This window comes from Aquila chrysaetos, chromosome 3 (assembly GCF_900496995.4).
Source record: "Aquila chrysaetos chrysaetos chromosome 3, bAquChr1.4, whole genome shotgun sequence".
NCBI classification, from domain to species: domain Eukaryota; kingdom Metazoa; phylum Chordata; class Aves; order Accipitriformes; family Accipitridae; genus Aquila; species Aquila chrysaetos.
Genome location: NC_044006.1, coordinates 17286598 through 17310114, shown reverse-complemented (window position 1 = coordinate 17310114; position 23517 = coordinate 17286598). Strand labels below are relative to the sequence as shown.

The 23517-nt window shown below is 57.2% G+C and overlaps 1 protein-coding gene across 10 annotated transcripts in view; it reads left to right on the top strand.

Annotated features, from left to right (window-relative positions):
• Positions 1 to 23517, top strand: part of CHD6 (chromodomain helicase DNA binding protein 6) — a 95013-nt gene that overhangs the window by 56433 nt on the left and 15063 nt on the right. For 6 of the 10 annotated variants that reach the window (XM_030009627.2, XM_030009626.2, XM_041122792.1 and 3 more), the window contains 21 exons: positions 599 to 685; positions 966 to 1115; positions 1421 to 1542; positions 2175 to 2418; positions 2864 to 3040; positions 4735 to 4878; positions 5672 to 5927; positions 6423 to 6633; positions 7143 to 7338; positions 7887 to 8051; positions 8449 to 8628; positions 9895 to 10005; positions 13379 to 13581; positions 13996 to 14198; positions 17504 to 17663; positions 18096 to 18185; positions 19202 to 19305; positions 20005 to 20134; positions 20420 to 20480; positions 21209 to 21266; positions 21955 to 22174. In XM_030009627.2, the coding sequence (XP_029865487.1) occupies positions 599 to 685; positions 966 to 1115; positions 1421 to 1542; positions 2175 to 2418; positions 2864 to 3040; positions 4735 to 4878; positions 5672 to 5927; positions 6423 to 6633; positions 7143 to 7338; positions 7887 to 8051; positions 8449 to 8628; positions 9895 to 10005; positions 13379 to 13581; positions 13996 to 14198; positions 17504 to 17663; positions 18096 to 18185; positions 19202 to 19305; positions 20005 to 20134; positions 20420 to 20480; positions 21209 to 21266; positions 21955 to 22174 (3272 nt within the window). The remainder of the gene's footprint in view (positions 1 to 598; positions 686 to 965; positions 1116 to 1420; positions 1543 to 2174; positions 2419 to 2863; positions 3041 to 4734; positions 4879 to 5671; positions 5928 to 6422; positions 6634 to 7142; positions 7339 to 7886; positions 8052 to 8448; positions 8629 to 9894; positions 10006 to 13378; positions 13582 to 13995; positions 14199 to 17503; positions 17664 to 18095; positions 18186 to 19201; positions 19306 to 20004; positions 20135 to 20419; positions 20481 to 21208; positions 21267 to 21954; positions 22175 to 23517) is intronic. The other 4 variants (XM_030009624.2, XM_030009628.2, XM_030009623.2 and 1 more) reach the window with 3 other exon arrangements.

Sequence of the window (23517 nt, the reverse complement as noted above, 5' to 3'; positions counted from 1 at the left end):
GCTGTGAACATAGAAGCCTGTCTTCTCTCCTTCCCAAGCCCTAGACAATGTGCCTCTCCGAGGACCACTGCTAGTCTAAAGCCCACTCCTCCCCAGGTGTTCCTGGCAGGAGGATGAGCCCTCGAGCCCTTACCTCATGAGTGGTTGCTGCTGGTGACTGCTGAGCTGAAGGTGGGAAGAGAGGCAGAGAAAGAGAACAAGGTGTCATCCCTTGCAGAGGAGTTGAGTTCATCGGGTGCTATGTGTGGCTCTGTGCTGTGGCAGTCAGCTCTGGCTGCTGCATGTAAGCTGGAGCATACAGCTGAGGGCTTTGTACCTTGGGGCCAGATGGGCTGGAGAGGACATTGCTGCCTCCCAGCAAAGGCAGCATGGAGCCAGCGGCCGCTCTAAAGCAAGAGCTTTGCCTTCTGCAGGGCTCCTGCGTCCTCCCTGCCCAGAGACAGATGTTGTGTACCTGCATCCAGGGCACTTGGTGTGCTGCGCACAGCTAGCAGCATCCTGGGGACAGATGCCCCGCAGCTGTTTACTCATGCCTGCCATCTGTTTAACCCTGGAATCACCTTGAACTAAACTCTCTTTTTACTTTTTGCTGTTGCAGCCTGATGAGGATTTGTTCAACCCGGACTATGTGGAGGTAGATCGAATTCTGGAGGTGGCTCACACGAAGGACCCTGACACCGGGGAGGTGAGTGGCTACATCACTTGCTTGCCCCATGCAGGGAGAGGGGGAGGGTTGGCAGGAGGCCTGGACTCACAATGTGCATTGCGTGTCATCTCTGAGCACCCTAAGGCCTCCCCAGCCTTCCACAGCCTGAGCCCTGTCCCCGGGGACCCCTTGGCACAGGGGTAAATGGAGGGCCACTGACCATCCCTGTGACTTGCTCTCAGTTGCAGTCTGTGCCCGCACACTGGGGCTGAGTGGCCATGAGCCCTGCACTGTCTCAGCCTGTCTCTCTGCGCTGCAGGAGGTGACTCACTACCTGGTGAAGTGGTGCTCGCTGCCCTATGAGGAGAGCACCTGGGAGCTGGAGGAGGATGTTGACCCAGGGAAGATTAAAGAGTTTGAAGCCCTCCAAATCCCTCCAGAAATCAAGCACATGGTAACGTACCCAGAGGTAACGTACCCGGCTGGCAGCTCGCTGCCCTGGGCAGGCAGGGACTGTCTGTGTCTCGCCAAGGTCCAGCAGTGCTGACGTTCTTGTCCCTGCTGCTACAGTGCAAGCCCCATATCCTTCCCTCTGGATGGGTTAGTTGGCAGGATCCAAGGGTGGGATCCAGAGGCCAAGACCTTGCTGTGAATCAGCTGTCAATGACTGTTCTGAAGTGTTGTCCTGATGCATAGCCACAGAAGTGAAGTCTGGCCTCGCTGAGCGTTAGCCTCTTCCTCTCTGTGGACCTTGCTCCTGCTCTCTCCTCCTAGGAGCGCCCAGCATCTGAGTCCTGGCAGAAACTGGAGAAGTCCCGGGAGTATAAGAATAGCAACCAGCTGCGGGAGTATCAGCTGGAGGGAATGAACTGGCTGCTCTTTAACTGGTATAACAGGTGAGGAGAGGCTGGAGCCCTGTGCTCCCATGAGGAGTCCTGCTGGCAGTGGGACCCTGGTGTGTACAGTCATGGGAGCAGCAGAGCTGAGGGAGCAGAGCTGACAAACAGGCCTGACAGAGCAGCTGCTGAGACCTTCCAGTGCTGGAGCTGGCAGGCAGCTGCCAGAAAAATTGTGTTTGTTTTAGCTTTGCAAGTGAGTCTTCAGGAATGTTTCTCCATGGTAAATGCTGATGGGTCTTGGAGATAGTAGGGCTTAGCTATGGGTCTAAGATACACCTGATTTTTGGTATTGGACAGGCTACTGGTGACCCATTCCTGTGGCAGGAGTGCAGGAATATGCATGTTCTCAGCTGCAGCAGGCCATCAGATGCATCTTTCACTGGCTAGTGTGCACCCAAAGGACAGCATCTTTTACACTAACTTTGAATCCACTATTTTGCAAGAAGCTGGATGGTCTGGCTTACCCAGACCAGTTTGGGCCACTGTACCAATGTCCCCCCAACCTCCATGCTGCAGGGTCAGAGACCTGTGGGTGGAGGTGATGTGCCTGACATCCCATCGAGGAGTTAGTGACAGGGTGGTTCCTGCCCCTGAGAGCCACCTTCATCTGCTCCTGTCCCTCTCTGCAGGAAGAACTGCATCCTGGCTGATGAGATGGGGTTGGGGAAGACAATCCAGTCAATCACCTTCCTCTCAGAAATATTCCTGATGGGCATCCATGGCCCCTTCCTCATCATTGCACCTCTCTCCACCATCACCAACTGGGAGAGGGAGTTCCGCACCTGGACGGAGATGAATGCCATCGTGTACCACGGCAGCCAGATCAGCCGGCAGATGATCCAGCAGTACGAGATGGTGTACAGGGATACACAGGTGATTGACGCACACAACACTCCCAGGATGCACCCCCCAGCCCTGGCTTCCTTTACTTGGGAAGCACTGAGCTGCATGTGGAGCTTGTGGTTCATCTGGAGAGGGAAAGGTGATCTTTTAAGACCCCTTTGCTGGCATGGGCTCAGGGTGCACTGTGCATGAGTGAAGAACAGGCCCAACTCATGCAGAAGGGGGAAAATGGAGCAGAGCCCCAGCCACAGTTCTTATCCTGGCCTGTTTATCTGCCCTGAAGCAGTGTCTGGTTTGGAGAGACGCAGCCTGTGGCCAGCAAGGAGGCTTGCAGGAACCTGCCCGCTGCTTGAGATGAATCTGGGGAAATCCTGGCTAGGAGCCAGATGCTAACACTGATATGTTGACAGGATGTCTGACAGTGTCCTGCCACCCTGCAGGAGTCCAGTGCTGCATATGGTTTATGTCTCCCTAGGGTAACCCTCTCCCTGGGATCTTCAAGTTCCAGGTGGTTATCACCACCTTTGAGATGATCCTTGCTGACTGCCCGGAGCTGAAGAAGATCCAGTGGCGCTGTGTGGTCATTGACGAGGCACATCGCCTGAAGAACAGGAACTGCAAACTCCTGGAGGGGCTGAAGCTCATGGCCCTGGTGAGCATGTCCTGCCCAAGTTCACATGAGAGCAGGGTGGGCCTGAGATGGCCATGCCTAGCAGTCAGATGCCATTGCCAGCTGCTCAGGCCCAGTGCCAGGGCTGAGAGCTCCCCGTCAGAGAGAAAACCATCCAGGACCCATCAGGTCACTGAAGCAGTGCCAGTGACAGGAGAGCCGTTTGATGGATGGGGCACTGGTGCCCTGCAGCCATCACAAGTTCCTTTTTGCTGAAGTGGCATATTAACCCACATCAGGCCAAGTAAGTCTCCCCATGTGCACACTCCCTGACAGAGCACTGCCTGGCCTTGCAGCACAGCTTAGGCTGCTGCAGCACACGGAGGCAGTTGCTGACCAGCCGTGCACAGCATCCTCTGGCTGTGGTGTGCCTTGTCCCTGCGGTGAGCAGGGCTACAGTAATCAAGCTGGTTTCTTACTGCTCTGCAAACATAGGACCAGTCCGTGCCAGGGATGGAGGTGCCGGACTGTGCATGGTGAAGAAGGGATCAATGAGCTTCTCTGAGAAATGAATTTGGATGTCCAGCTCCTTTCCAGCCCTGGGAAAGGCAGCACTGCTGTTTGCTGGACCAAGGGCCATCAGGCCTATTGGATCTCCCAGCCCTACCCAACTTCCATCACTCTCACCTGTAGCTGGGCCAGGCCTCTGAAAATTCTTAGTCTTATGTCTCCAGTTCCCAAAGACCCTGCTGTTTCCCTGTGACCTTGTGTCTTGTGCAGGTCCCTGCTGGGTTGTGAGCAGCCTGGGGCAAAGCAGGGTTGCTGCTGGCCCCACTTTGTAACCATCACCTTCCTTTGTACAAGTCCTGTGGGAGCCTCCCACCTTACAATTGCCCTTCTTTCATAGCTGGTGGCTCTTGGGGATGTTCCTGCATTAGGCTGGGCAGGAGGATTAGCCTGAGCAGTGAGCAAGCACCCAAGTCTCTGGCACTGCTGGGACAGAGCGGCTGGTGTGCCCCGGGAGGCAGCACCCAGTGGTGCCTGAAGCCAGAGCACATGGTGTGAGTGCGTGGAAGGGAATGTGTTCTCCTTGAGGGGTCATCCACTCCTCACACCCCCAGGTCTTAAGGGGTTGTCTGGACCCCTGTCTCTTTTTATTGCACATGTACCTACATGGTGAACCTCTAATAAAAGCTTCTCCTTGTTCCCAGTGCACATGACAGTCATACATGCCCCTGCTGATTTCGGAGCACCCTGCTCACGCTGGGCCTAGCAGCAGGTCCCTGATGCCCCTCAGTATCACATGGCTCTGGACCACGTTGCCTCTTGTTCTCCCTGAGCCCTGAAGAGGGACATCCTGCCCCCAGGTGCACAGAGGCTTGGGCCCTGTCCGCATCCCTGTCTGGTGCCAGCACAGCCCTGCCTGAGGGCCCTGTGACAGGGCAGGGCTGAAGCCTGGGGACAGTGTGGGATTCTCAGTTTTGGCTGTTGTTGCTGCACAGAGCTGGACTGGGACACATCCAGGGGAGCATCCTGGGAGCCACAAGACAGTGTTGTGTGGCAGTGGCTGGGTTAGGGCTGGCACCATGGCCAGGGGAGCCTTTCAGGGAATGTCTGTGCCCCCAGGCCACCCAGAGTGCTCCTGAGGCTGGAAGACAAGGAGCGTTGTGCTCTTGGGACCCCTTGGACTCAGCCAGTGGGTCTGAGTCCTCAACCTGTTTTCTGTGTATACCCAGGAGCACAAGGTGCTGCTGACAGGGACCCCCCTGCAGAACTCGGTGGAGGAGCTCTTCAGCCTCCTGAATTTCCTGGAGCCACAGCAGTTCCCCTCAGAGACAGCCTTCCTGGAGGAGTTTGGAGACCTGAAGACAGAGGAGCAGGTACCTAGAAGAGTGGCGCCGGTGACTGTTAACACAGGTGGCTGGGACGCATGGTCAGGCACGCACTCAGACATGTGCTTCATGGAAGTGAATAGGACTCCTCGGGCCAGGAGAAGCAAAGTTGTGACAGAGCCCCCAGCGCTGCGTTGGAAAGAGGAGACCAGCCTGTGTCAAGGCAGTGATCTGCTCCCCACCTAGCTCCCTACTGCCCCTTGCATGCCTGGGCAGCACAGCTCACCCGGCTTTCCCACCTGGTCTGTCCCTGAGACCAACAGGAGTGTAGGGGGAGTGAGGAGATCAGTAAGTCCATATGTCAGTCGCCCTTGTCAGGTTCCCCTGGGGAGCTGTCCTCCAAAGTTTCCCCTGAGCATGGGTAATGGAAAGCAGCTCAGTCCCCTGGGCTGTCTCGCTGCCATTTGAGTGTGGCTTAAGTGGAGATTGCACAAAGATCATCATTCTGAGGGAGCAGGCATGGGCACGTGGAGCAACCATCATTTCAGCTGCTATCAAAGCTCTCAGCTCTCCTCCTACAGCAGACACATTTACTCAAGGCTGCCAGCAGCAGAAGTGTGTGGAGTTCGTGGCCTCCACACGTTCGGCTGATCACTCACATGCCTGCCCCAAGGAAGCCAGACCCTGAAGTTGTCCTGGCTGTCAGCAGAGCACCTGCTTCAGGGTCATTTGTAGTGGGTTTCCAGCCTGGGGAGGCTCTAGTGTTGCAGGCCCCTCTGCTGTTGTCACCATGTGCTTGCCAGGTAGGGAGGGCAGTGAACCTCTGCACTTGCTCTGGCAGGTGAAGAAGCTGCAATCCATCCTGAAGCCCATGATGCTGCGGCGGCTGAAGGATGATGTAGAGAAGAATCTGGCACCCAAGCAGGAGACCATCATTGAAGTGGAGCTGACCAATATCCAGAAGAAATACTACCGGGCCATCCTGGAGAAGAACTTCTCCTTCCTCTCCAAGGGTGCCAACCAGCACAATATGCCCAACCTCATCAACACCATGATGGAGCTGCGGAAATGCTGCAATCACCCATATCTCATCAACGGTGAGGGCTGTGCACAGGAGGTGTGGGCGGGATGGATATCACTGCAACATTTACTGGTCACTGCCCGCAGAGCTCAGCCAGCTTGGGAGCCAGCTCAGGCCCTCATGCCATCTGCTGCTGGTGTGGTTGTACATCCAGGCCCAGCACAGTGATCTGCCTTGTTGCTCTCACGGGCAGCCCAGCTGCCTGCAAGTGCTGCTTGCTGGTAGGCACCTCAGGGTCTTGTGAGGCTTGCTATGTTTGGGGGTGTTCTGATGTGGGACCCTCTCCAACATCCCAGCCTGGCTTGTTCTGCCAAAAGCTGGTGCAAGCTCTGAAGAAGTAGAGTTGCAGGAGTGGAGGGGCTTCTGGAGGTCCCTCGCCAACCTCCCTAGATCTGATTGACTGCATGGGTTCTGTTCCTTGCATGGTGGCTTGCTGTTGCCCTGGACAGGAGGCTGGGGGCAGCTGCACTGCTAGCCTTGCCAAGAACTCACGTCCCTTCTCACCTGGCAGGGGCAGAGGAGAAGATCCTGGAAGACTTCCGTAAAACACACAGCCCAGAGGCGCCAGACTTTCAGCTGCAGGCGATGATCCAGGCAGCTGGGAAGCTGGTGCTCATTGATAAGCTGCTTCCCAAGCTGATCGCTGGTGGGCACAAGGTGCTCATCTTCTCCCAGATGGTGCGCTGCCTTGACATCTTGGAAGACTATCTCATTCAGAGGCGGTTAGTACAGGCTTCAGCATTCACCACAGCTCCTCCACATCACCTCCATCCTGCACTGTAGATACAGAGTGGAAACAGCCCAGGGTGGGGTTTTGGCCATTCTGTGCCCATGTACTAAAAGATCTGAGTTATAGGCTACTGCTGGTGGGTGCAGAGACCCCAAAGCTGGGCAGCTCTGACCTGTCCATTCCTGCGTTGCCTGGGGCTAGTCCTAGGAGTGACCAAATGGAAATAGGCTATTCCCTTGGTCCTGGTTCCCATGAGCACCGTAGCCATGCACTGTGTGTGGGATCATGATGATTTTGCCATGATGAACAGCTTTTGGGAACAACCGCAGTGCACACAGTCTAATGGGGCCTGAGCCTCCACCTGTGCACAGGTCCTGCCAGTAAGTCCCGGCTGCCTGCGTGCCCACACACAGCCCGGGGGAAGGAGCAAGAAGGGGTTTGTAAGCTGCAGCCAGTTCAGGCCCTGCTGTGACCCTGCTCTTGCCCCTTCTCTCGGAGCAGGTACACCTATGAGCGCATTGATGGGCGGGTGCGTGGGAACCTGCGCCAAGCTGCCATCGACCGCTTCTGTAAGCCTGACTCGGATCGCTTCGTCTTTCTCCTGTGCACGCGGGCAGGCGGGCTGGGCATCAACCTGACCGCTGCTGACACCTGCATCATCTTTGATTCAGACTGGAACCCACAGAATGACCTACAGGTAATGGGCCGGGCCGGGACAGGGTGCTGGGAGGTCCTGCAGCATGGCTCCCATCACTAGTGCCAGCCAGGGAAGGAAGGGCAGCAGCACCTGGCTGTACTGGGCATGGGGTGCCATGCTGGGAGAGTCAGCAGGGGTGCAGGCAGAGGGGACGTGTCATAGGGGAGACCATGGTGTGGCTCTAAAAGCACAGGTGGGCCACAGACCAGGCAATGCTTTGTCCATACCTGGTTTTGGAGGGGGTGAAGTGGTGGGTGCCCCCCACCTGCAGAGAGCCAAGGCTCCAGCCTGAGCCCTGTGTCCTTGCCCAGGAGTGCAGGGGTCTCTGATTCCTGCTCCACAACTGCACAGGCCTGGTGCTAACCAGCACCCGCTGGCAGAGCCGTACCACGTCAGCCACAGGCACTAGATGAGGGTGCTCTGGTGGGTGGGAGCTGACTGTGGCTCAGGGGGGTGAGTGGTGGGTGGGCTGGTGCAGGGTGCCACAAGCCACACAGTCCTCATCCTGCTGGGCTCACTGTGCTTGACTCTGCCCTCTGCACTCCCAGGCTCAAGCTCGCTGCCACCGGATCGGGCAGAGCAAGGCGGTGAAAGTCTATCGCCTCATCACTAGGAACTCCTATGAGCGGGAGATGTTCGACAAGGCCAGCCTGAAGCTGGGCCTGGATAAGGCTGTGCTGCAGGACATCAACCGCAAGGGCAGCACCAACGGGGTAGGTTGGCTGTCAGAGTGGGACTAGGTGGGGGGTGCTGCAGGAGAGCTCTCTTCCTTCCCCTGCAATTCACTGCCGGGTTGGAGCAGAGACCTGGCAGGCTTCTGGGGAGGGAGAGCCCAGTCCCACACACTTGCATTGCTGCTCTTTGGCCTGGCAGGCTGTACCTGCACTGCCACCGGGTTGGGGGACACATGTGGTGCTGTGTCTGGGTGACATGGACTGAAATTCCTGACAGTCCCTCAACATTTTGAAGTGACCTCTTTGCTGTGGCAGTGGGACATCTGGGTTGGCTTGGAGCATCTCTGCCCTCCCCCTGGGGCAGAGGGAAGAGCCTTCTGCTGTGCATTGCCCAGGGCAGCTGGCCAGGTTGGTGATGCCCCTGTGTTTTGGGCAGGTTCAGCAGCTCTCAAAGATGGAGGTGGAGGACCTGCTGCGGAAAGGTGCCTACGGCGCTCTTATGGATGAGGAGGACGAAGGATCGAAGTTCTGTGAGGAAGACATTGATCAGATCCTCCAGCGCAGGACACAGACCATCACGATCCAGTCGGAGGGGAAGGGCTCCACCTTTGCCAAGGTGTGCTGTGCTCCATCAGGAGGGGAGGGGGACTCCCCCCAGAGTGGTGGGGGACATGCTGGGAGCGCACAGGGCAGTAGTGGTGGGCTGACCTCTTAGCTGTGTGTTGAGACATGTCTGCATGGAGGCCAAGCTCTCCTGCCTGTCCTGCTGCACCCAGGAGTGAGACCTTGCTGGGGCACAGCAGCAGCATGGTCTCCTGTCTCACTGGTGGTCAGCAGAGCATTGGGGAGGGGGCCACCAGCCTGAGCAGGTGATGTGAGGCTGCCCAGGAGGGTTCAGCTTGGTGGCTTCCACTTTCCCTTTGAAGCTGGCTCAGGCTGGTGAGAAGGCAGAGCAGGGGCTGTCCTCCAGGTACCGGGCAGTGCCAGGGTATGCTCTGTCACTGGGCCAGCAGTGTGGATGGATGCAGAGCTGCTCTTGTGTTCCAGTCGATGCACTGCAGGTTGGAGGGCTTGCTCTTCTGATGGGCTGAGGACTCCTGGCTGTGGCAGCAGGCCACGCCCAGAGCTGTTGTGAGCAGGGTCAGGCCTCTCCTTGGGGAGGATGGATGAGTTCAAAGCCTGGGTGAGATCCAGTCCTGAGCTGGGCTGATCTCCTACTTATGGGCGAGCTTATTTGATCTGGAGTCTGTCACCTCCCCTGCCCTTCCGGACACGAGTGCTGCCTTGGCGTGGTGCTTTGCCAGGCAGAAATCCAGGTGGAGATGTGGGCTGCCAGTGGTATGGGAAGGTGTTGTGGTACCATCAGCCCAGCGCTCCAGCACTGCAGCCCATCTTTGTCTCTCCTGCTGCTATGGGACCTGGCTCCACAGGGAGACCCCCAGGGTCGTGGCGGGACCTGGCTGCTGGCCTGCACAATGCCTGAAGCTGGGTGCTGCTGTGCCATGGGAAGCTGTGTGCTGTGGGGCCCTGACATCCCCACAGGAGAGAGCCCGAGGAGCAAGGTCTGTGCCATGCTCGTGGCTGGTGTCTGCTGGGGACACCAAGGGCCATCTGTCCCTCCTCCTCTTGCAGATGGCACAGCCCAGGCTCCATTTCCAACAGGTCAGGCAGGACTGCAGAAGAGAGGGGTTCAGCTCCCTTAAGGAAACAAAGAGCCCTCTGACATGTGTCAACATGGGGTGTAACACCCCATGGCAGCGAGACTGTGCACTGCAGACAGATGTGTTGGGGATCTCTATATGGGGCAAGGCACATCTGGATGGTGGGTGGCACATCTGGATGGTGGATTGCACCCTGTTCACTCCTCTTCTTTCAATCCCAGGCCAGCTTCGTAGCATCAGGAAACAGAACTGACATTTCCTTAGATGACCCCAACTTCTGGCAAAAGTGGGCCAAGATAGCAGAGCTTGATACAGACGCCAAGAATGAAAAGGTAGGATCCAGCTCATGGCCTGTGTGCCCCACAACCGATCTGACACCATGTGGCGTGGTCACCAGGCAGGAGCTCTGTGCTTCCGCTGGGCTCACGGAGGGGTATGTGTTTAGGCATTAGTAATTACTGCAACGGAAGACTGACCCATGAGTGCTGGCTGAAGCCCTGATTACTTTAGCCACATGTTGGGCTGTTTCTGCCTGGTATTTCAGGGTGCTCAGTCTGTGCTCCCAGCTATGCCCAGGCTTGGTTAAGGGGCAACAGTTGGGGCTGGCAGCGTGTGAGGGGAGGAGCGGATGAAACAGCCAGTGCAATGGCATGCCTGTGAACCCAGCAGACTGGTGTGACTGCCTGTGTGTAAGCTGGAGCTGTGCTGGAGTTCCCCACAGCACAGGCAGGCATGAGTGCCTCCCACTGCCAGCCTGGTTGGGTGCTGGCAGCCTGGGCAGCTGGGGCTGGGGCTCCAGCATGGAGTAGTACCAGGACAGTCCCATGCTGCCCTGCAGGTGCCAGCTCTGATCTCCTGGCTCCCTGGCTGTCTCACCAAGCCCAGAGACCTTTGTTAGCTCCAGGCACGCCAGGGCCAAGCTGCTGTGTGCCCTGGCAGGGCACAAAGGGGCCCAAGTGACAGCTCTTGCTGTGGTTGGGGATTGGTTGGGTGAGCAAGGCTCTTCCCATGCTAGGGGGAAGCTGCATAACCATTCTCCAGCCCAAACCCATGTCCACGTGAACCCTGGCACCCTGGGCAGAGGGAAGCATTTGGCCTGGCCACTCTGGAGGAGGCCTGGTGAGCTGACATGAGTTTGTATACTCCAGCCTTTCGAGCCCTGGAGCTTGCAGTGCTGGGCACATTTGTTTCACCAGAGCCCCCTGGCTCCCACCACCCCAGGTCTCGATGGCTCAGGAGGTGGTCTTTGTCGTGGTGAAGCTTGGCAGGGCACCCTGGCTTTCCTGGCAGCAGGCAGAGAGGAAGCCGTGCTGCATGCGGCTGCGCCCATTGGCTGGGGCTCCCTCTCCTCTCCCTGGGTAGCTCTCCAGGCCTGTTGCAGGGCCACAGCATCCGTGGGCCTGTTCATGGAACCTTCAACCCAGCAGCAAGTCCAGCCATTTAGTGACCTAGAAGCAAAGTGGGCTTGCAATTAGTTGTGGCTGGTGGGGAGCAGGTAACATCCAGGCAGGTCCCTGGAATCAGTCGTGCGTCACATAGTCCTGTTTAATGCCAAGGTAGTAACCATAATAACCACGCTTCTCTGTTGTGATTTATTCATAACGTTTAATGTGTGGGTTCCAGCAGCAGCACGGGAGGGTTTTGAGGAGCTGCAGTGGCATGACAGTGCTGAGACACTGCTGATCAAGAGGCTTGTGTCAGGCACACTGGCACCCTCAGGTCCCAGCCTCTCACATGGATATGAGGGCACCCCTGGAACTGGGGGCCCTTGCTGAGCAAACACTGGGCTGTGGTGCTGTAGTGGGAGCAGTGTACTGGCTGGGCTGGAGCAGGCAATGGGTGCTGGCTGGAAGGCAACACCTCTTTGCAGAAGAGATGTCTCTTTCTGGTGAACACACCAATACTGTGAGGGCTGTGACCGTGCTGTGCTGCTTCCCCACCTCATTTGCACTCACAAATGAAGGCAGATTGCAGGGAGGTTGAATATTGTGGCTGTGGCACTGGGTTTGTCAGAGCATCACTGTGTTTGGGTGCTTGGTCTGGTTTGGGTCTCAGAGCTCTGTCCTAGGTTAGAGCAGGCTGGGGAAGGGGCTGCCCAGGGCTCAGTGCCTCAGGGGATGGACACAGCCCTGCACAATGTCTGCAAATGCTCCCTCATGCTCAACTCATCTTCTCTGAGCAGGAGCTGTGCAAGTGAGGTCATCCAGGCCAATTGGGTTTGGCCCTGACAGCTCAAGGGTTGTCACGAGAGGAGTTGCAGCTTGGGCAACTCCTCCAGTACTTTCTCCTGCTCTTACAGTGTCAAATGCTCCCTCGTGCTGCCTGTTGGATATTTTCTGTATCCAGCTGAATACTAGCCACATTTACCTGAGCCTGGGGAGTTGTTTGAACACGATGTGGGTCAGGCTTAATAGCCAGGTGTTGCTTTAGGAACAAATCTCTCTAAAAGCTGAATGTGGATAGCGATGAAGGGAGCTGCCCAGGGCTTCTCCTGGCCTGATGGAGCAAGTGGGGACAGGTTTGGATTGTGCCACTCCCTCTGTCAGCATTTGCAGCCCTGCTGTCCTGCCTTCAGGGATGGGAACAAGGAGTAAAGCCAAGTGGATCTGTCACTGTGTCTGGGTGAGGGGGTTGCGGACTGTAAATGGATGCTCCCGGAGTCTCGCCTCTTGCCCTCACTGGCAAATTGGCTCCTTCCCAGCAGCGGCCATGGGGAAACACAGCAGCTGGAGCTCTGGCAAGCCAGTGCTTGGCTTCTCCTGGCATGGTAGCAGAGCTGCTGGATGTTCCCCACGTGCCTCTGGGGAGCATCTCCCAGGGGCAACATCCTTGCCTGCTCTGCCCACAAAAGGAGCTCTCTATCTGAGCTCTGAGATGGAGCTGGGAGGGTTGGTGACTCTGCCTGTCGGGAGGCAGGAGTGGACAGATGGGGTCCCATCTCTCTATTGGCACTGCTGAGCTCACAGGCTCGGCTGCAACCTGGGCCTTTCCTCCCAGCTCCTCCATTGAGCTCAGGGTGCTGTAGCTGGCTTCAGTGTGGCCACAGGGCCTGCCGAAATTCCAGCTAAGGGAGCAACACTGTAGAGATGTGTGTTAGCCAGCAGCAAGGTGGAGGCCCCATAGCTCTGCAGAGCTCACTGATCTAGCAGGGAGAATGGGGGGGGGGGGGTCCCGCGTGCTTGAAATCCAGGCAGATTTAGGTGACATGGATTCATTCGACAGGGTGGGGGGAAGGAGAGGAGGCAGGTACATGCTATTTTAATTTCATATTGCTCCCTTCTGCACATTCTTAGAAGCTGCCTATCCTCTTCCAGTCCACCTATCCCCCAACACAGAAATTACACCGCCTCCAGCACAGCACTCAGCACAGGCAGTGCTGGGAGGGCCAGAAGTATGATTCAGAGCTGAATCAGCTGTTGGTTGTCAGCAATTTGAACCCAGAGGGCCTGATTTTCAGCCTGCCATCATTCAGGCTGAATTTTGTGCTGGCCAGGAATTGTCTTGTGTGTGCAGGCAGAGCTACACGGAGGTAATATGGAGCAAGTATCCCAGTGGGAAGGTGATGGCTAGCCACGGGGCTGGGGAGCCAGAAGCCAGAGGCATGAGAGCAGGGTGGCGGTGTGGAGAAGAGGACATGCTGTGCCCTGATGGAAGGCAGGTGTTTCTGCCCATACCTGAGTGTGTTGCCCTCTCTGTCCCTCATAGGAGAGCCTGGTCATCGACAGGCCCCGGGTGCGGAAGCAAACCAAACACTACAACTCCTTCGAAGAGGACGAGTTGATGGAGTTCTCCGAGCTGGACAGTGACTCGGACGAGCGACCCACGCGCTCGCGGCGCTTCAACGAGAAGACACGGCGGTACCTGCGGGCTGAGTGCTTCCGCGTTGAAAAGAACCTGCTTATATTTGGGTGAGTCTCAACCCCTCCCAGAGAGCACAGCCACAGCCTCCAGCTGCCCCAGCGTGCACATGGGCCACTGGCTGCCCCAGCCACTTTCTGTCCATCCTGCTTGCTGTGTTCCCTCTTCCCAGCAGTGACCTCCCTGGTGGGACTTGGGCTCTAAGTGAACATTTGGGATGGAAGGAGAGTTAGGGGAGCAAAGCATGAGCTGGCAGTCGGTGCTTCCAGAGTGTGCTCCTGCCTCTGCCCTGCTCAGGCCTGGGCAAACCACTCCCCCTTCTGCTCCCGTAATGTGGGGGCAGAATGCCCCTATCCAGGGGAGCTGGCAGGGCCATGCGCCTGAGCAAGCTCCTGGAGAGAGGTGCCGGCGAGGTCTTTAGTTGCACGGGAGTGTTTACTTTGTCTGTGTTCCTGCTGTTCCAGCTGGGGACGCTGGAAGGATATCCTGACCCACGGGCGGTTCAAGTGGCACCTGAATGAGAAGGACATGGAGATGATTTGTCGGGCCTTGCTGGTCTATTGTGTCAAACACTACAAGGGGGATGAGAAGATTAAGAGTTTTATCTGGGATCTCATCACACCGACGAAGGATGGCCAGAACCAGGCTCTGCAGAATCACTCAGGTATTGCGTGTTCTCTCTGCCATTGCACCTGTACCTGTCGCCGCTGTGCCACCCTACGGGACAAAGGCTGCAGAATTCAAAGCAGAGCTGATTGAAACAGCCAGCAAGCAGTTGTGCTTGAGCACCGTAACTCTCTCTGCACAGAGAAAGCGGCTGCCATGGGACTGACCTCCACACTGACCCTCACAGCCAGTGGCAGGGGCTGGCTGGGGGCGGGGAGGCTGTTTTCTGGATCCCAGTGCCATGGCTGGTGCAGAGAGAGCCTTGTGGTGGGAGCAGAGATGGCATCCTACCCTCAAGTGGGCACTGCTAAGTTTTCTCTGGCCTGTGAATAATGTCAGGGTTCCCCAGCATGGGGAGACACTGGGCAGTGAGCTCTTGGGGCACTGGTGACCGTATGAACACATTGGGTGTGATAGGTGTGAGGGTGCTTATTCCACTCAGAGCATAGACGTGCCTGGCTGTTCCTCAGGGCATTGCAGGACATGGCGTGGATTGTTGTGCAGTGACTCCACCTGTGCCAGTTGGCAGCCCCGGCCCTAACGCCAACAGCTGAGACCACCAGGCACAGCACTCATGGCTGTGCCAGGGAAGCTGGTGGGGCAGTCTGTGCAGCCATCTCACCCCAGGTCACCAGCTTGTGTCTCCTCTCATCATGGTTCTTGTCCCAGACATACTGGTCTGCAGTGCCTGCCCTGATGGTTGGAGGGGCAGCGTTGGTTTGCCCCGAGACCTCTGCAATGCATAATCCTACCCAGGTGATGGTGCCTTATCTCACTCCACCTGGCAGGACCCTTTATCTCAGGTTTGTCTGTGCCCTCCCTGTTCAGAGGACTCGTACGCTTATTTTCCAGTGTGGTGAGGTCCACATATCACACCACATATCCAATTTGTAATTGCATCTGCATTCTGTTGGGTGGAGGTTTCCAGTGTATCCTCAGCTTCAGACAGGGGCCACCCAGAGCCTTCCCCAGCCCTGCTCTCCTGCTGTCTCTGACTCGGCCTGGGCAGTGGGGCACTGCAGATTCACCCCCCTACCTGCAGTGCAGCATCTGCTCTCTGTAGGCATCCCTTGGGGCTGGAGCAGCACAGCAAATAGAGGCCACCATGCAAACAGCATCATGCAGCCACAGTGACTTTTGTCTTTAATGATACAAAGACAGAGCCAGTGCTGGCTCCTTGGATTACCTGGAGGGTTGTGGCCTGGGACACGTGGTCACTGCCTGTTCTGTGTCAGAGGACTCTGTGCTGACCTAGCAGCACAGTGCCTGCATCCTGTGGCTTTCAGGACAGGTGAGTTGGGCTGGGAGGGCTTGCTGGGGGAGGCCACGGCGCTCCCTCAGGGTGGTCAGAGCCCCATGGCTTTGTGCTGCTTGTTACGCACTTGTAATCTGTGGTGCAAGGTGAGTAGTGAGGAGGCTAGGACTCTCCAGCCTGCTTTTGGCATCAGGGAGCCAGGCTGAAACCTGGGGCTCCTGTTTCAAGGTGGTGGAGCGCAGGGAAGGCTGTTCTGGAGTGGTGCTGTTGCTGAGCCCCAGGAGCGTGCTGCATGTTACTTGGTGCTTAAAACCTGACTTCACCGTTTCCTTCTGTCTGGAAATGTCCAACTGGCTTTACAGTGTAAGGTCCGAGCACGTGGCCTTCAGTGGCTTCCTTAAGTTACTCCAATCACCTCCTACAATGTGAGCCACTCTTGCAGTGCTGCCTCCTGCCCTTGCCACACAGCCCTGCCCAGAGCGGCGCTGGGACTGGATGTGAGAGCCTTGTGGGGAGCAGAGCAAGAGTAACAAATTGGCTGATATGAATGGTCTTGATTTAGATAATGGCAAGTAATAAACAAGCCGCAGTTTCAGTGGAGGCTCAGGAATGCTTTAGTGCAAGAACAGAACTAAAATTGGATATTTAGCAGAGGAAAACAACCAGGAGCTTCTCCATCAGCTCTTCAGAATCGCTTTTCCTACCTGTGAAACCTCCATATAGTCGTGGCCAGAGGAACAACAAAACCATCTAGCCTAACCTCAGGAGCTGGAGGAGAGCAGAACCCTCCAGTGCGGAGCAGCCACACGGCAGGTGTTTCTGTGGCTTGCCAAGGAGCCTGAGGTACCACTCATGTTTGCGGAGAGCTGACCAGGTGAGGCATGCTCTGGGCCTCCCTGATGTGCAGAAAGCAACAGCAACCTCCAGTCCTTGCTAGTGACTCCTGGGGCTTTTCCTTCTCAATCCTGCATCTGTGTGACTACGGGGGGTGAGCACAGCATGCGGGCATCCCAGCTCAGAGCTCTGCTCTGATCCAGCCCTGTCCTGGAAGATGCCAAGCTACTGAGGAAGCAGTGTTTGCCCAGAGTTTGTCAGGTGAATTTGGTGCTGGGGACAGGAGCCCTGATGCCTGCTGCAGGCCTCCAGCAGCCACCTGGGCTGGAGCCCTTGTTCTGTCATGGAGCTGCAAACTTTATGCAGGTGTTGAGGATACGGCGATGCTCTCTCTTCTTCCCTGGTGTCACAAGACCAGACAGATGGGACAGGACTGCTGAGGCACTTCTTTCCCCTTCATAGGCAGGAGAGGACATCCGCAGGACCCTGCCTCAGAAGCAGCTGCCCAGGGAAGGAGCTCATCCCTCTTGGAAGACTCCAAACAATAGTGACCCTGCCAGGAGTTGTTTCCATGTTCTGTTGTGAACTTGCATCTTATTTCAAGGTTGAAAATGTGTTTAATTTTCAGCTCCAGCCACTGGATCTCATTTTATCTTTGTCGGCCAGATGGAACTGCATTCCTTTTCCCTTAGGTATCTTTGCCAAGTGTAAATGCCCCCTGCAGTGATCTGGTTCCCACTCAGCCCTCCTCCTGATGCACGGAATAGGAAACAACCCTTCAGATCAGATCATCAGGATTCTCTTCTGGTCTTTGATCATTTGGGAGCCTCTTGTTTGAACTCTCGTCCCAAATCCCTGTGTTGTCCACAGAGGGTGAACTTCAGAGCTGGCTCTGCCCAGGACCAAGGTCCCTTCCTTGCTTCTGTGTGATATTTTTATACATCAAGGGGCCATGTTATCCTTTGGGCTCAGCATTGCACTGAGAAATTACAGCAATTCAGTTTCTGTGGTGATCCCCAAGTTTTTCTTGGAGGAAGAGCCTCCCACGCTCCGTGTTTACCCCGTGCATTTCCCCCACACTGGCTCGCTGACCTGCAGCCAGGAGCTTTGCATGGCCTCCACTGGCTCCCCAGCTCTGCTGCCCTGCCTGGGCACTGCAGTGCCAGAGGTGCCCGGCCTGGCCCACAGTGCTCACTGGCTGCCACTTGCTGTTACAGGCTTGTCAGCACCGGTGCCCAGAGGCAGGAAGGGGAAGAAGACGAAGAACCAGATGCTGCTTCCCGAGATAAAGAATGCGGACTGGCTCGCCACCTGCAACCCCGAGGTCGTCCTGCATGACGACAGCTACAAGAAGCACCTCAAACAGCACTGCAACAAGTGAGTGTGGGACCCCACGCCAGCTCATGGAGATCGTGGGCTGAGGGCCTTTAGTGTGGGGAGGGTGGGAGGGAGCTGCAAAGGGCTCACAGCCCATGCAGGATCACCATGCTCCAGCTGCTGGACTGCTCTCAGATGCTCCTCCAACTAACAGGAGCCATGTCCTGAGCAGCAAACCTCCAGCTGCAGGGCCCCAGCAGATCGCAGGGCTGGGCACTGTGGCATGACACCACATGGCCGATGCCTGTCCTGCTTTGAGAAAGTGGGTCCTCCAACGTGGGGAAACACAGTGTTGAGGGGGTTTCCCTGGCCTTGCTGACCCTCAGAGCATCCCCCTACAAATGCTCTGGCGAGGGCCATTGGGTCAGGCCCTAGGCTGGCACCTGAGCACCTGTGTGCTAGCATGTGTTCCTCTCTGCTGCCCCGGGACAGGGTTCTGCTGCGGGTGCGAATGCTCTACTACCTGAAGGCTGAAGTGCTGGGGGAGGCTGCAGACAAAGCCTTCGAGGGGACCCCCGCCAGGTAGGGACCTTACGGTGAACCCCTGTGATGCTTCTCAGGGAGGTGGTGGCAGCCCTCAAGCACTGCCACAGCCATCCAGCCCAGCCACGTCTGGGCTCACCATGGCTCTGGGCGAGTCAGACCCTGTGGTCAAATCCCCAGGTCTTGCTCAGGCAAAACTTCATCCTTAGACGGCAGCTCTGCCTGAGCAGGGACTGTGGCCAGGGCAGCAGCCCTGTTGAGGCAGCTCTGAGGCTGCAGTGTCAGCCTGGGGGGTGGTGAGGATGCTCGGGGACACCCTGCAGCCTGCAGGGAAATGTCTCCATGTGCTGCCTGACAAATTGGCCTTTAATGCAAAGTAAGAGCCTACAGAGACTGTGTCCAGTTCCCAGGGCCAGGCCTTGGAGCAGAGCATGCCCCATCGCTGTGGCCTGCAGTCCCTTCCCAGCACTGAGGACAACGGGGCCAACAGACTCTGTTAATGCCACTGAGCTTGCAGCCTGCCAGCTCCTGACCTTCCTGCAAAGACTCAGCTCTCGGTGCTTCAGAGAAAAGTGTGATATGCTGAGCTTAATTTCCTAGAGCAGGGGCTGGTGCCTTCCCCAGCATAGCTCCCATCAGCCCAAGTCTGTGCGGAGGGGGTGTTGCAGCCCGTTCCACCAGAAGTGCTCTTCTTTTGAGGCTGGTAGGTTTGAAGTGGTTTCTCCCAAGAGATGCTGTTCAGATCAGATAGGATCTCTGGTCCTCTGGTGTTGCTTGGGCGGGAGGGGAGAGGGGCTATGTAGCCTTCCCATCTCTGGAGAAAGAGGATGGGGAAGGTGGTGGGTTGCAGTGGAGCCAAGGCTTCAGCTCTCTGACCCCAGGGAGACATGTACACCAGGCCATGGCAGGGCCCCAGGCCAGCCTTGCATTCATTAGCTGTCCCCAAGCCAGTGAGTGATGGCGCCTGTCTCCCCCTGCCCCTGCCCAGCAGCACCCAGTGCGCTCCAGTGCCTGGTGAGATTGGGAGAGGGGCATTCATACCTTGTCTGCCACAGGGAGCTGGATGTTCTGCTGCCAGACATTGACTACGTGGAGATCCCAGTGGACTGGTGGAATGCCGAAGCTGATAAATCCCTGCTCATCGGCGTCTTCAAGCATGGTGTGTACCCAGCTTGTCTGGTGGGTGCCGGTGCATGAGAGGGGCCCAAAGTGGAGCACCTGGCCAGAGCTCCGATACTTGGAGGGGACATCACATCCGTGCGAGGGGGCAGAGCCGCAGCCATGCACCATAGCCACACAGGGCCAGGGCAGCTCTCCCCAGGCCGCAGGCAGCTGCAGTGCTGCCAGTTCATTCAGGTGGTGGGGCAGGCGCACTGCAGCGCCCAGGGTGGCCATGCCAGGTCTCATAGCAGACTCCTCCGGTTTGCCAGGAGCAGCGTGCAGTTGCCACCTAAGGGTGAGGAGGAAGGCACAGAGCCTCTTGTGACATCTCATGCCTTGTCCTGAAGTCCCCCTGCAGCTTCCAGGAGCTATGGGACTGTTTGCTCCCAGCTGCAACCTGCTGTGGGTGCTGTGCACTGCTCTCCAGGTGCTGTGCTGCCTACCGGGCAGGGCTGCCTGGTGGGATGGAAAGGCTGACCTTTCTCTTTGCCTGCTGCCCAGGGGCTGCAGAGCAATTAACAGCTTTTGGGAAAGTGTTCTGAATTTCTGGGGGTGAGAATTGTTCTCACAGCAGCACAGACAGAGTGAGAGCCGGGTGGGGGGCTGTGTCCCACAGAGCAGGAGTTTCGCCTGAACCAGGCTCAGACCTGGCTTTGTGTTGTCTTTCTCCTTTTTGATGGCCCGTGGCACTTGGCAGGTTATGAGAGGTACAATGCCATGCGGGCGGACCCGGCGCTGTGCTTTCTGGAGAAGGTGGGCATGCCGGATGAGAAGCTGCTCTCAGCAGAGCAGGGCGTCAGCGATGGGGCCCAGGATGCTGCTGAAAGGTGGGCAGGGGATGGAGCCAAGCTCTCGGGGGTTGTCTGGCTCACTCCAGGGGGCCGTGTCAGCAGTGGGGCTGTGCTGTGGTGTGAGTTGTGCACAGGGAGGAGGAAGGAAGCAGACCGTGCATCTGAGCACAGCGGGTGGGGGGAAGGCAGGGAGGAGCTGGCTCCCAGTATGAGATGGAGGGAAGGCATGAGCACCAATTCTCCGCTCCCTCCTGCTGACAACTGGCACAACCAAGGGGGCTGTGCTGCTGCTACCAGGGACTAATTCTCTCTCTTACCCAGGGGCAGCATGGAAAAGGAAGAGAGCAGTGGAGAAAAGCTGGAGGGGCTGCCAAAGCAGGAGGTCAGCAAGATTCACAGTGATCAATGCACGTCTGCTGTTGCCAAGCCTGCCCTCCCACCCTGCACTGCAGGCTTGGCTCCATCAGCTCTGCTGCAGGGCACCGGGGAACCAGCACTGCCGGTGACCCTGCTCTGTGCTGGCTTTGCCATGCACGGCTCTGCCCCACACTGTCTGCGTCATCTCTGCTCACTGAAGTGCAGCTTCTGCTGTTGCCTCTGAGTTTCCTGCGGACCTCGGCAGCATCTGCCTTGTGGGGAGCTGAGGGGGATTGAGGGCTGGGGACAGCCAGGGGTGCTGGCTTTCACACTTGGCTTCAGGAGCCACATGGGGCCCTGGCAAAGGAGTTGGGGGTATCCCAAAAGAAATGGCCCTGGGGGAGAGGAAAAGCAGTGAATGAGGCAAGCATGGGAGGGTGCAGGGTTCGTTTGAGCAGTGGAGGCTGTCGCAGTGCTACTGTCCTGGGCAGCGGCACTGCAGCCTGTGTCACTGTGGTGGACCTCTCCTCCAGGCCCAAAAAGGACAGCAGTGCCCCTCTGAGCTCTCACCTCCCCTGTCCATGCTGCTCTGATCCCACGTGCTGAGGGCAGCCAGCGACTGCAGCCCGAGGGTACTGGACACGCAGCCCTGCCCATCCTGCCACCCTGTACACTGCCAGGGCCTGGTGGGCTGTGGGTGTGGGGGGTTCTTTGCAGGGCTGGAGAGCCCTCTCTGATGGTTTCCTTATGCAGGACATCGTGTCTGCTGGAGTGGGCGAAGCCAGTGAGAAGCGGGATGAGCCAGTGGCAGGTGAGGCCATATCTCCCGCAGCGTGGTGTGTGGCTTCCTGGGGGCTGGCACGGCACAGCTGGAGCACTGAGGCAGACGCTGCTGGATGGGAGGGGCAAGCTGCTGGGTTGGGAGGACGTGCTACTCTGTGTTAGTGGGTGAGGTAGCTTAACCTGGGCAGGCTCCTGTCAGGGGCCCTCCTGTGCAGAGTCACGTGTGACCCATGGATGGGCCCTGTGGCAGGGCAGCCAGGGTCCTGAAAAAATGCTTCCAGCCAAAGCCAGCCAGGGGTGACTAGAAGCCATTAGCCTGCCCTTGTCCATGCAGTTGCCTGCATGAGATGAGCGTGCAGGGTCTCCGCAGCAGGCGGTGCTGGCGGATGCCATGGCCTGGCTGGCCCCACTGCTGAGCAGAGAGCTGAAGTCTTCTCCCATGTATGGCCCAGCCCGGAGCTGTCATTCCTACCCCAACCTCTATCTCTGGGCTCTCTCTGAAGGAAGCTCAGACATGGTGAGGCTGTGAGCCAGCAGCTTTTGGGATGTGGAGGCCCATGGATGGTCACCACAGCCCCCCACTCATGACTGTGATCCGTGATGTCCCACGCGGGAGGGGTAAGGCAGGAGGGAGCTCTTGGAGCTGGCTGGAGGGACACAGGAACCTGTGGCTTTGAGTGTGCATTAAATACTAATGTCCTTGCTGATGTTTGAAGCCCAGGATGGCTCCGACTCAGACAGATCCTGCTGGCCTGTCTCATCTGCGCTCACAGCCAGACTGCGGAGGCTCGTCACCGTCTACCAGCGCTGCAACCGCAAAGAGCTGCCTCCCCGTGCCGAGATGCTCATGCCCGGTAACCATGGATACTGGCTGCAGGACGAGATGTTCAGGAGAGCCTCTGAGATGGACTCGGTGAACAAAGAAATGCAGAAAAGGTAACGCAGCAGAGGGTCCTTTCCAAAGCTGATTTAGGCCAGTTGAAATCCTTGCTCCCCTGGATTTACCCAGGTAAATGTCACCACAGCTGTCCTTGCAGCCAGCTGCCCATGTGACACAGGTGCCTGGGTCCTTGCTGGGCAGGGAATGCTGCTTGCAGCTGTGAGGGAGCCTTGTGGCTCCGGCAGCCAGCCCAGCCAGGGAGCAGCCTCCACTGTAGTTTGCGGGTAGCAGCTGGTGACACGGTGAAAGGAAGCGAGGGGACAGCTCTTCAGAGTCAAATTCAGTGTCTGCTGGGCCAGGGATCGCCCCCCAGCCCCAGCAGAGCAGGTTCTGCTGAGCAGTGTTGTGTGCTTGGGACACATCGTGGATGAGGGGTTATGAATAAGCACTGTCACAGCCCACGTGCGTAGCCTTTCTGACCCCCGTGGCTCTCACACTGCTGCATTAGCCTCCTGCTCATGGCCTCAGGAGCCCAGTGGTGGCATAACCTTGTTGCGGGGTGCTCCCATTTCATTTGCATCCCAGTAAGTGGAAGGATGGTGGGATCATCCTGGCATCCTCAGTGGCTCTCTGCAGAATCCAGGGAGGGCGTGCGGTAGGGTGATGCTGCCTCCACCGCTGCTGGTCCCCAGTGTGCAGCCCAAGGACTTCCTGAACTGCACGGGCTTTCTGTGGTCAACAGTCCTTGATGGCTTTGTCTCCTGTGAGCCTGTCCCTGTTGCAGGAACCCATGTAACCACTTGGTATCTATGCTGCCCTGTGCTCTCTGTTCACAGCCTCCTTGTATGGAAGCTGCATGAACCCACTGATCTTCCTTCTCCCCTTCATCTGGACCTCTTCCAGTTTTATTGTCCCCTCTTCAAGGTGGGGCATCAGTGGTTGTGCTGTGGACACCACAGCAGCCTGGTATTTCCTGCTCTTTAATTCTGTGGGCTTTTTTTTTTTTTTTGGGGTCTCCTTACAGGGGTGTCCTAGGCAGCTTTCAACAAACTCCCCGTTGGGCTCCTTGATTTGAATCACTGATTTTTTAATTAAATTTCTTCTTGTTATTCTCCTTTTTGGAATGAATTATCACTGCAGAGGGCTCACAGCCCCTGGGAGCAGGGGCAGAAATGCTGGTCTAGGTGTATTTTGGTCAGCTGGGGTGTGCGGTGGGTGCTGTCACCCTCTCTGCTCTCCCTTGACATGTCCCAGCTGCTTGCTGGTGCTGGCTCAGAGCTGCAGTTCAGAAGAGCTGAGATTTGACCTTAAACTTTCTTCAGCCCACGCCACTCACCTTTCTCTGCTGTGACGTGCTCCTGCACTTGCCCTGCAGTTTGCACCCTGGTCTGTTCTCTGT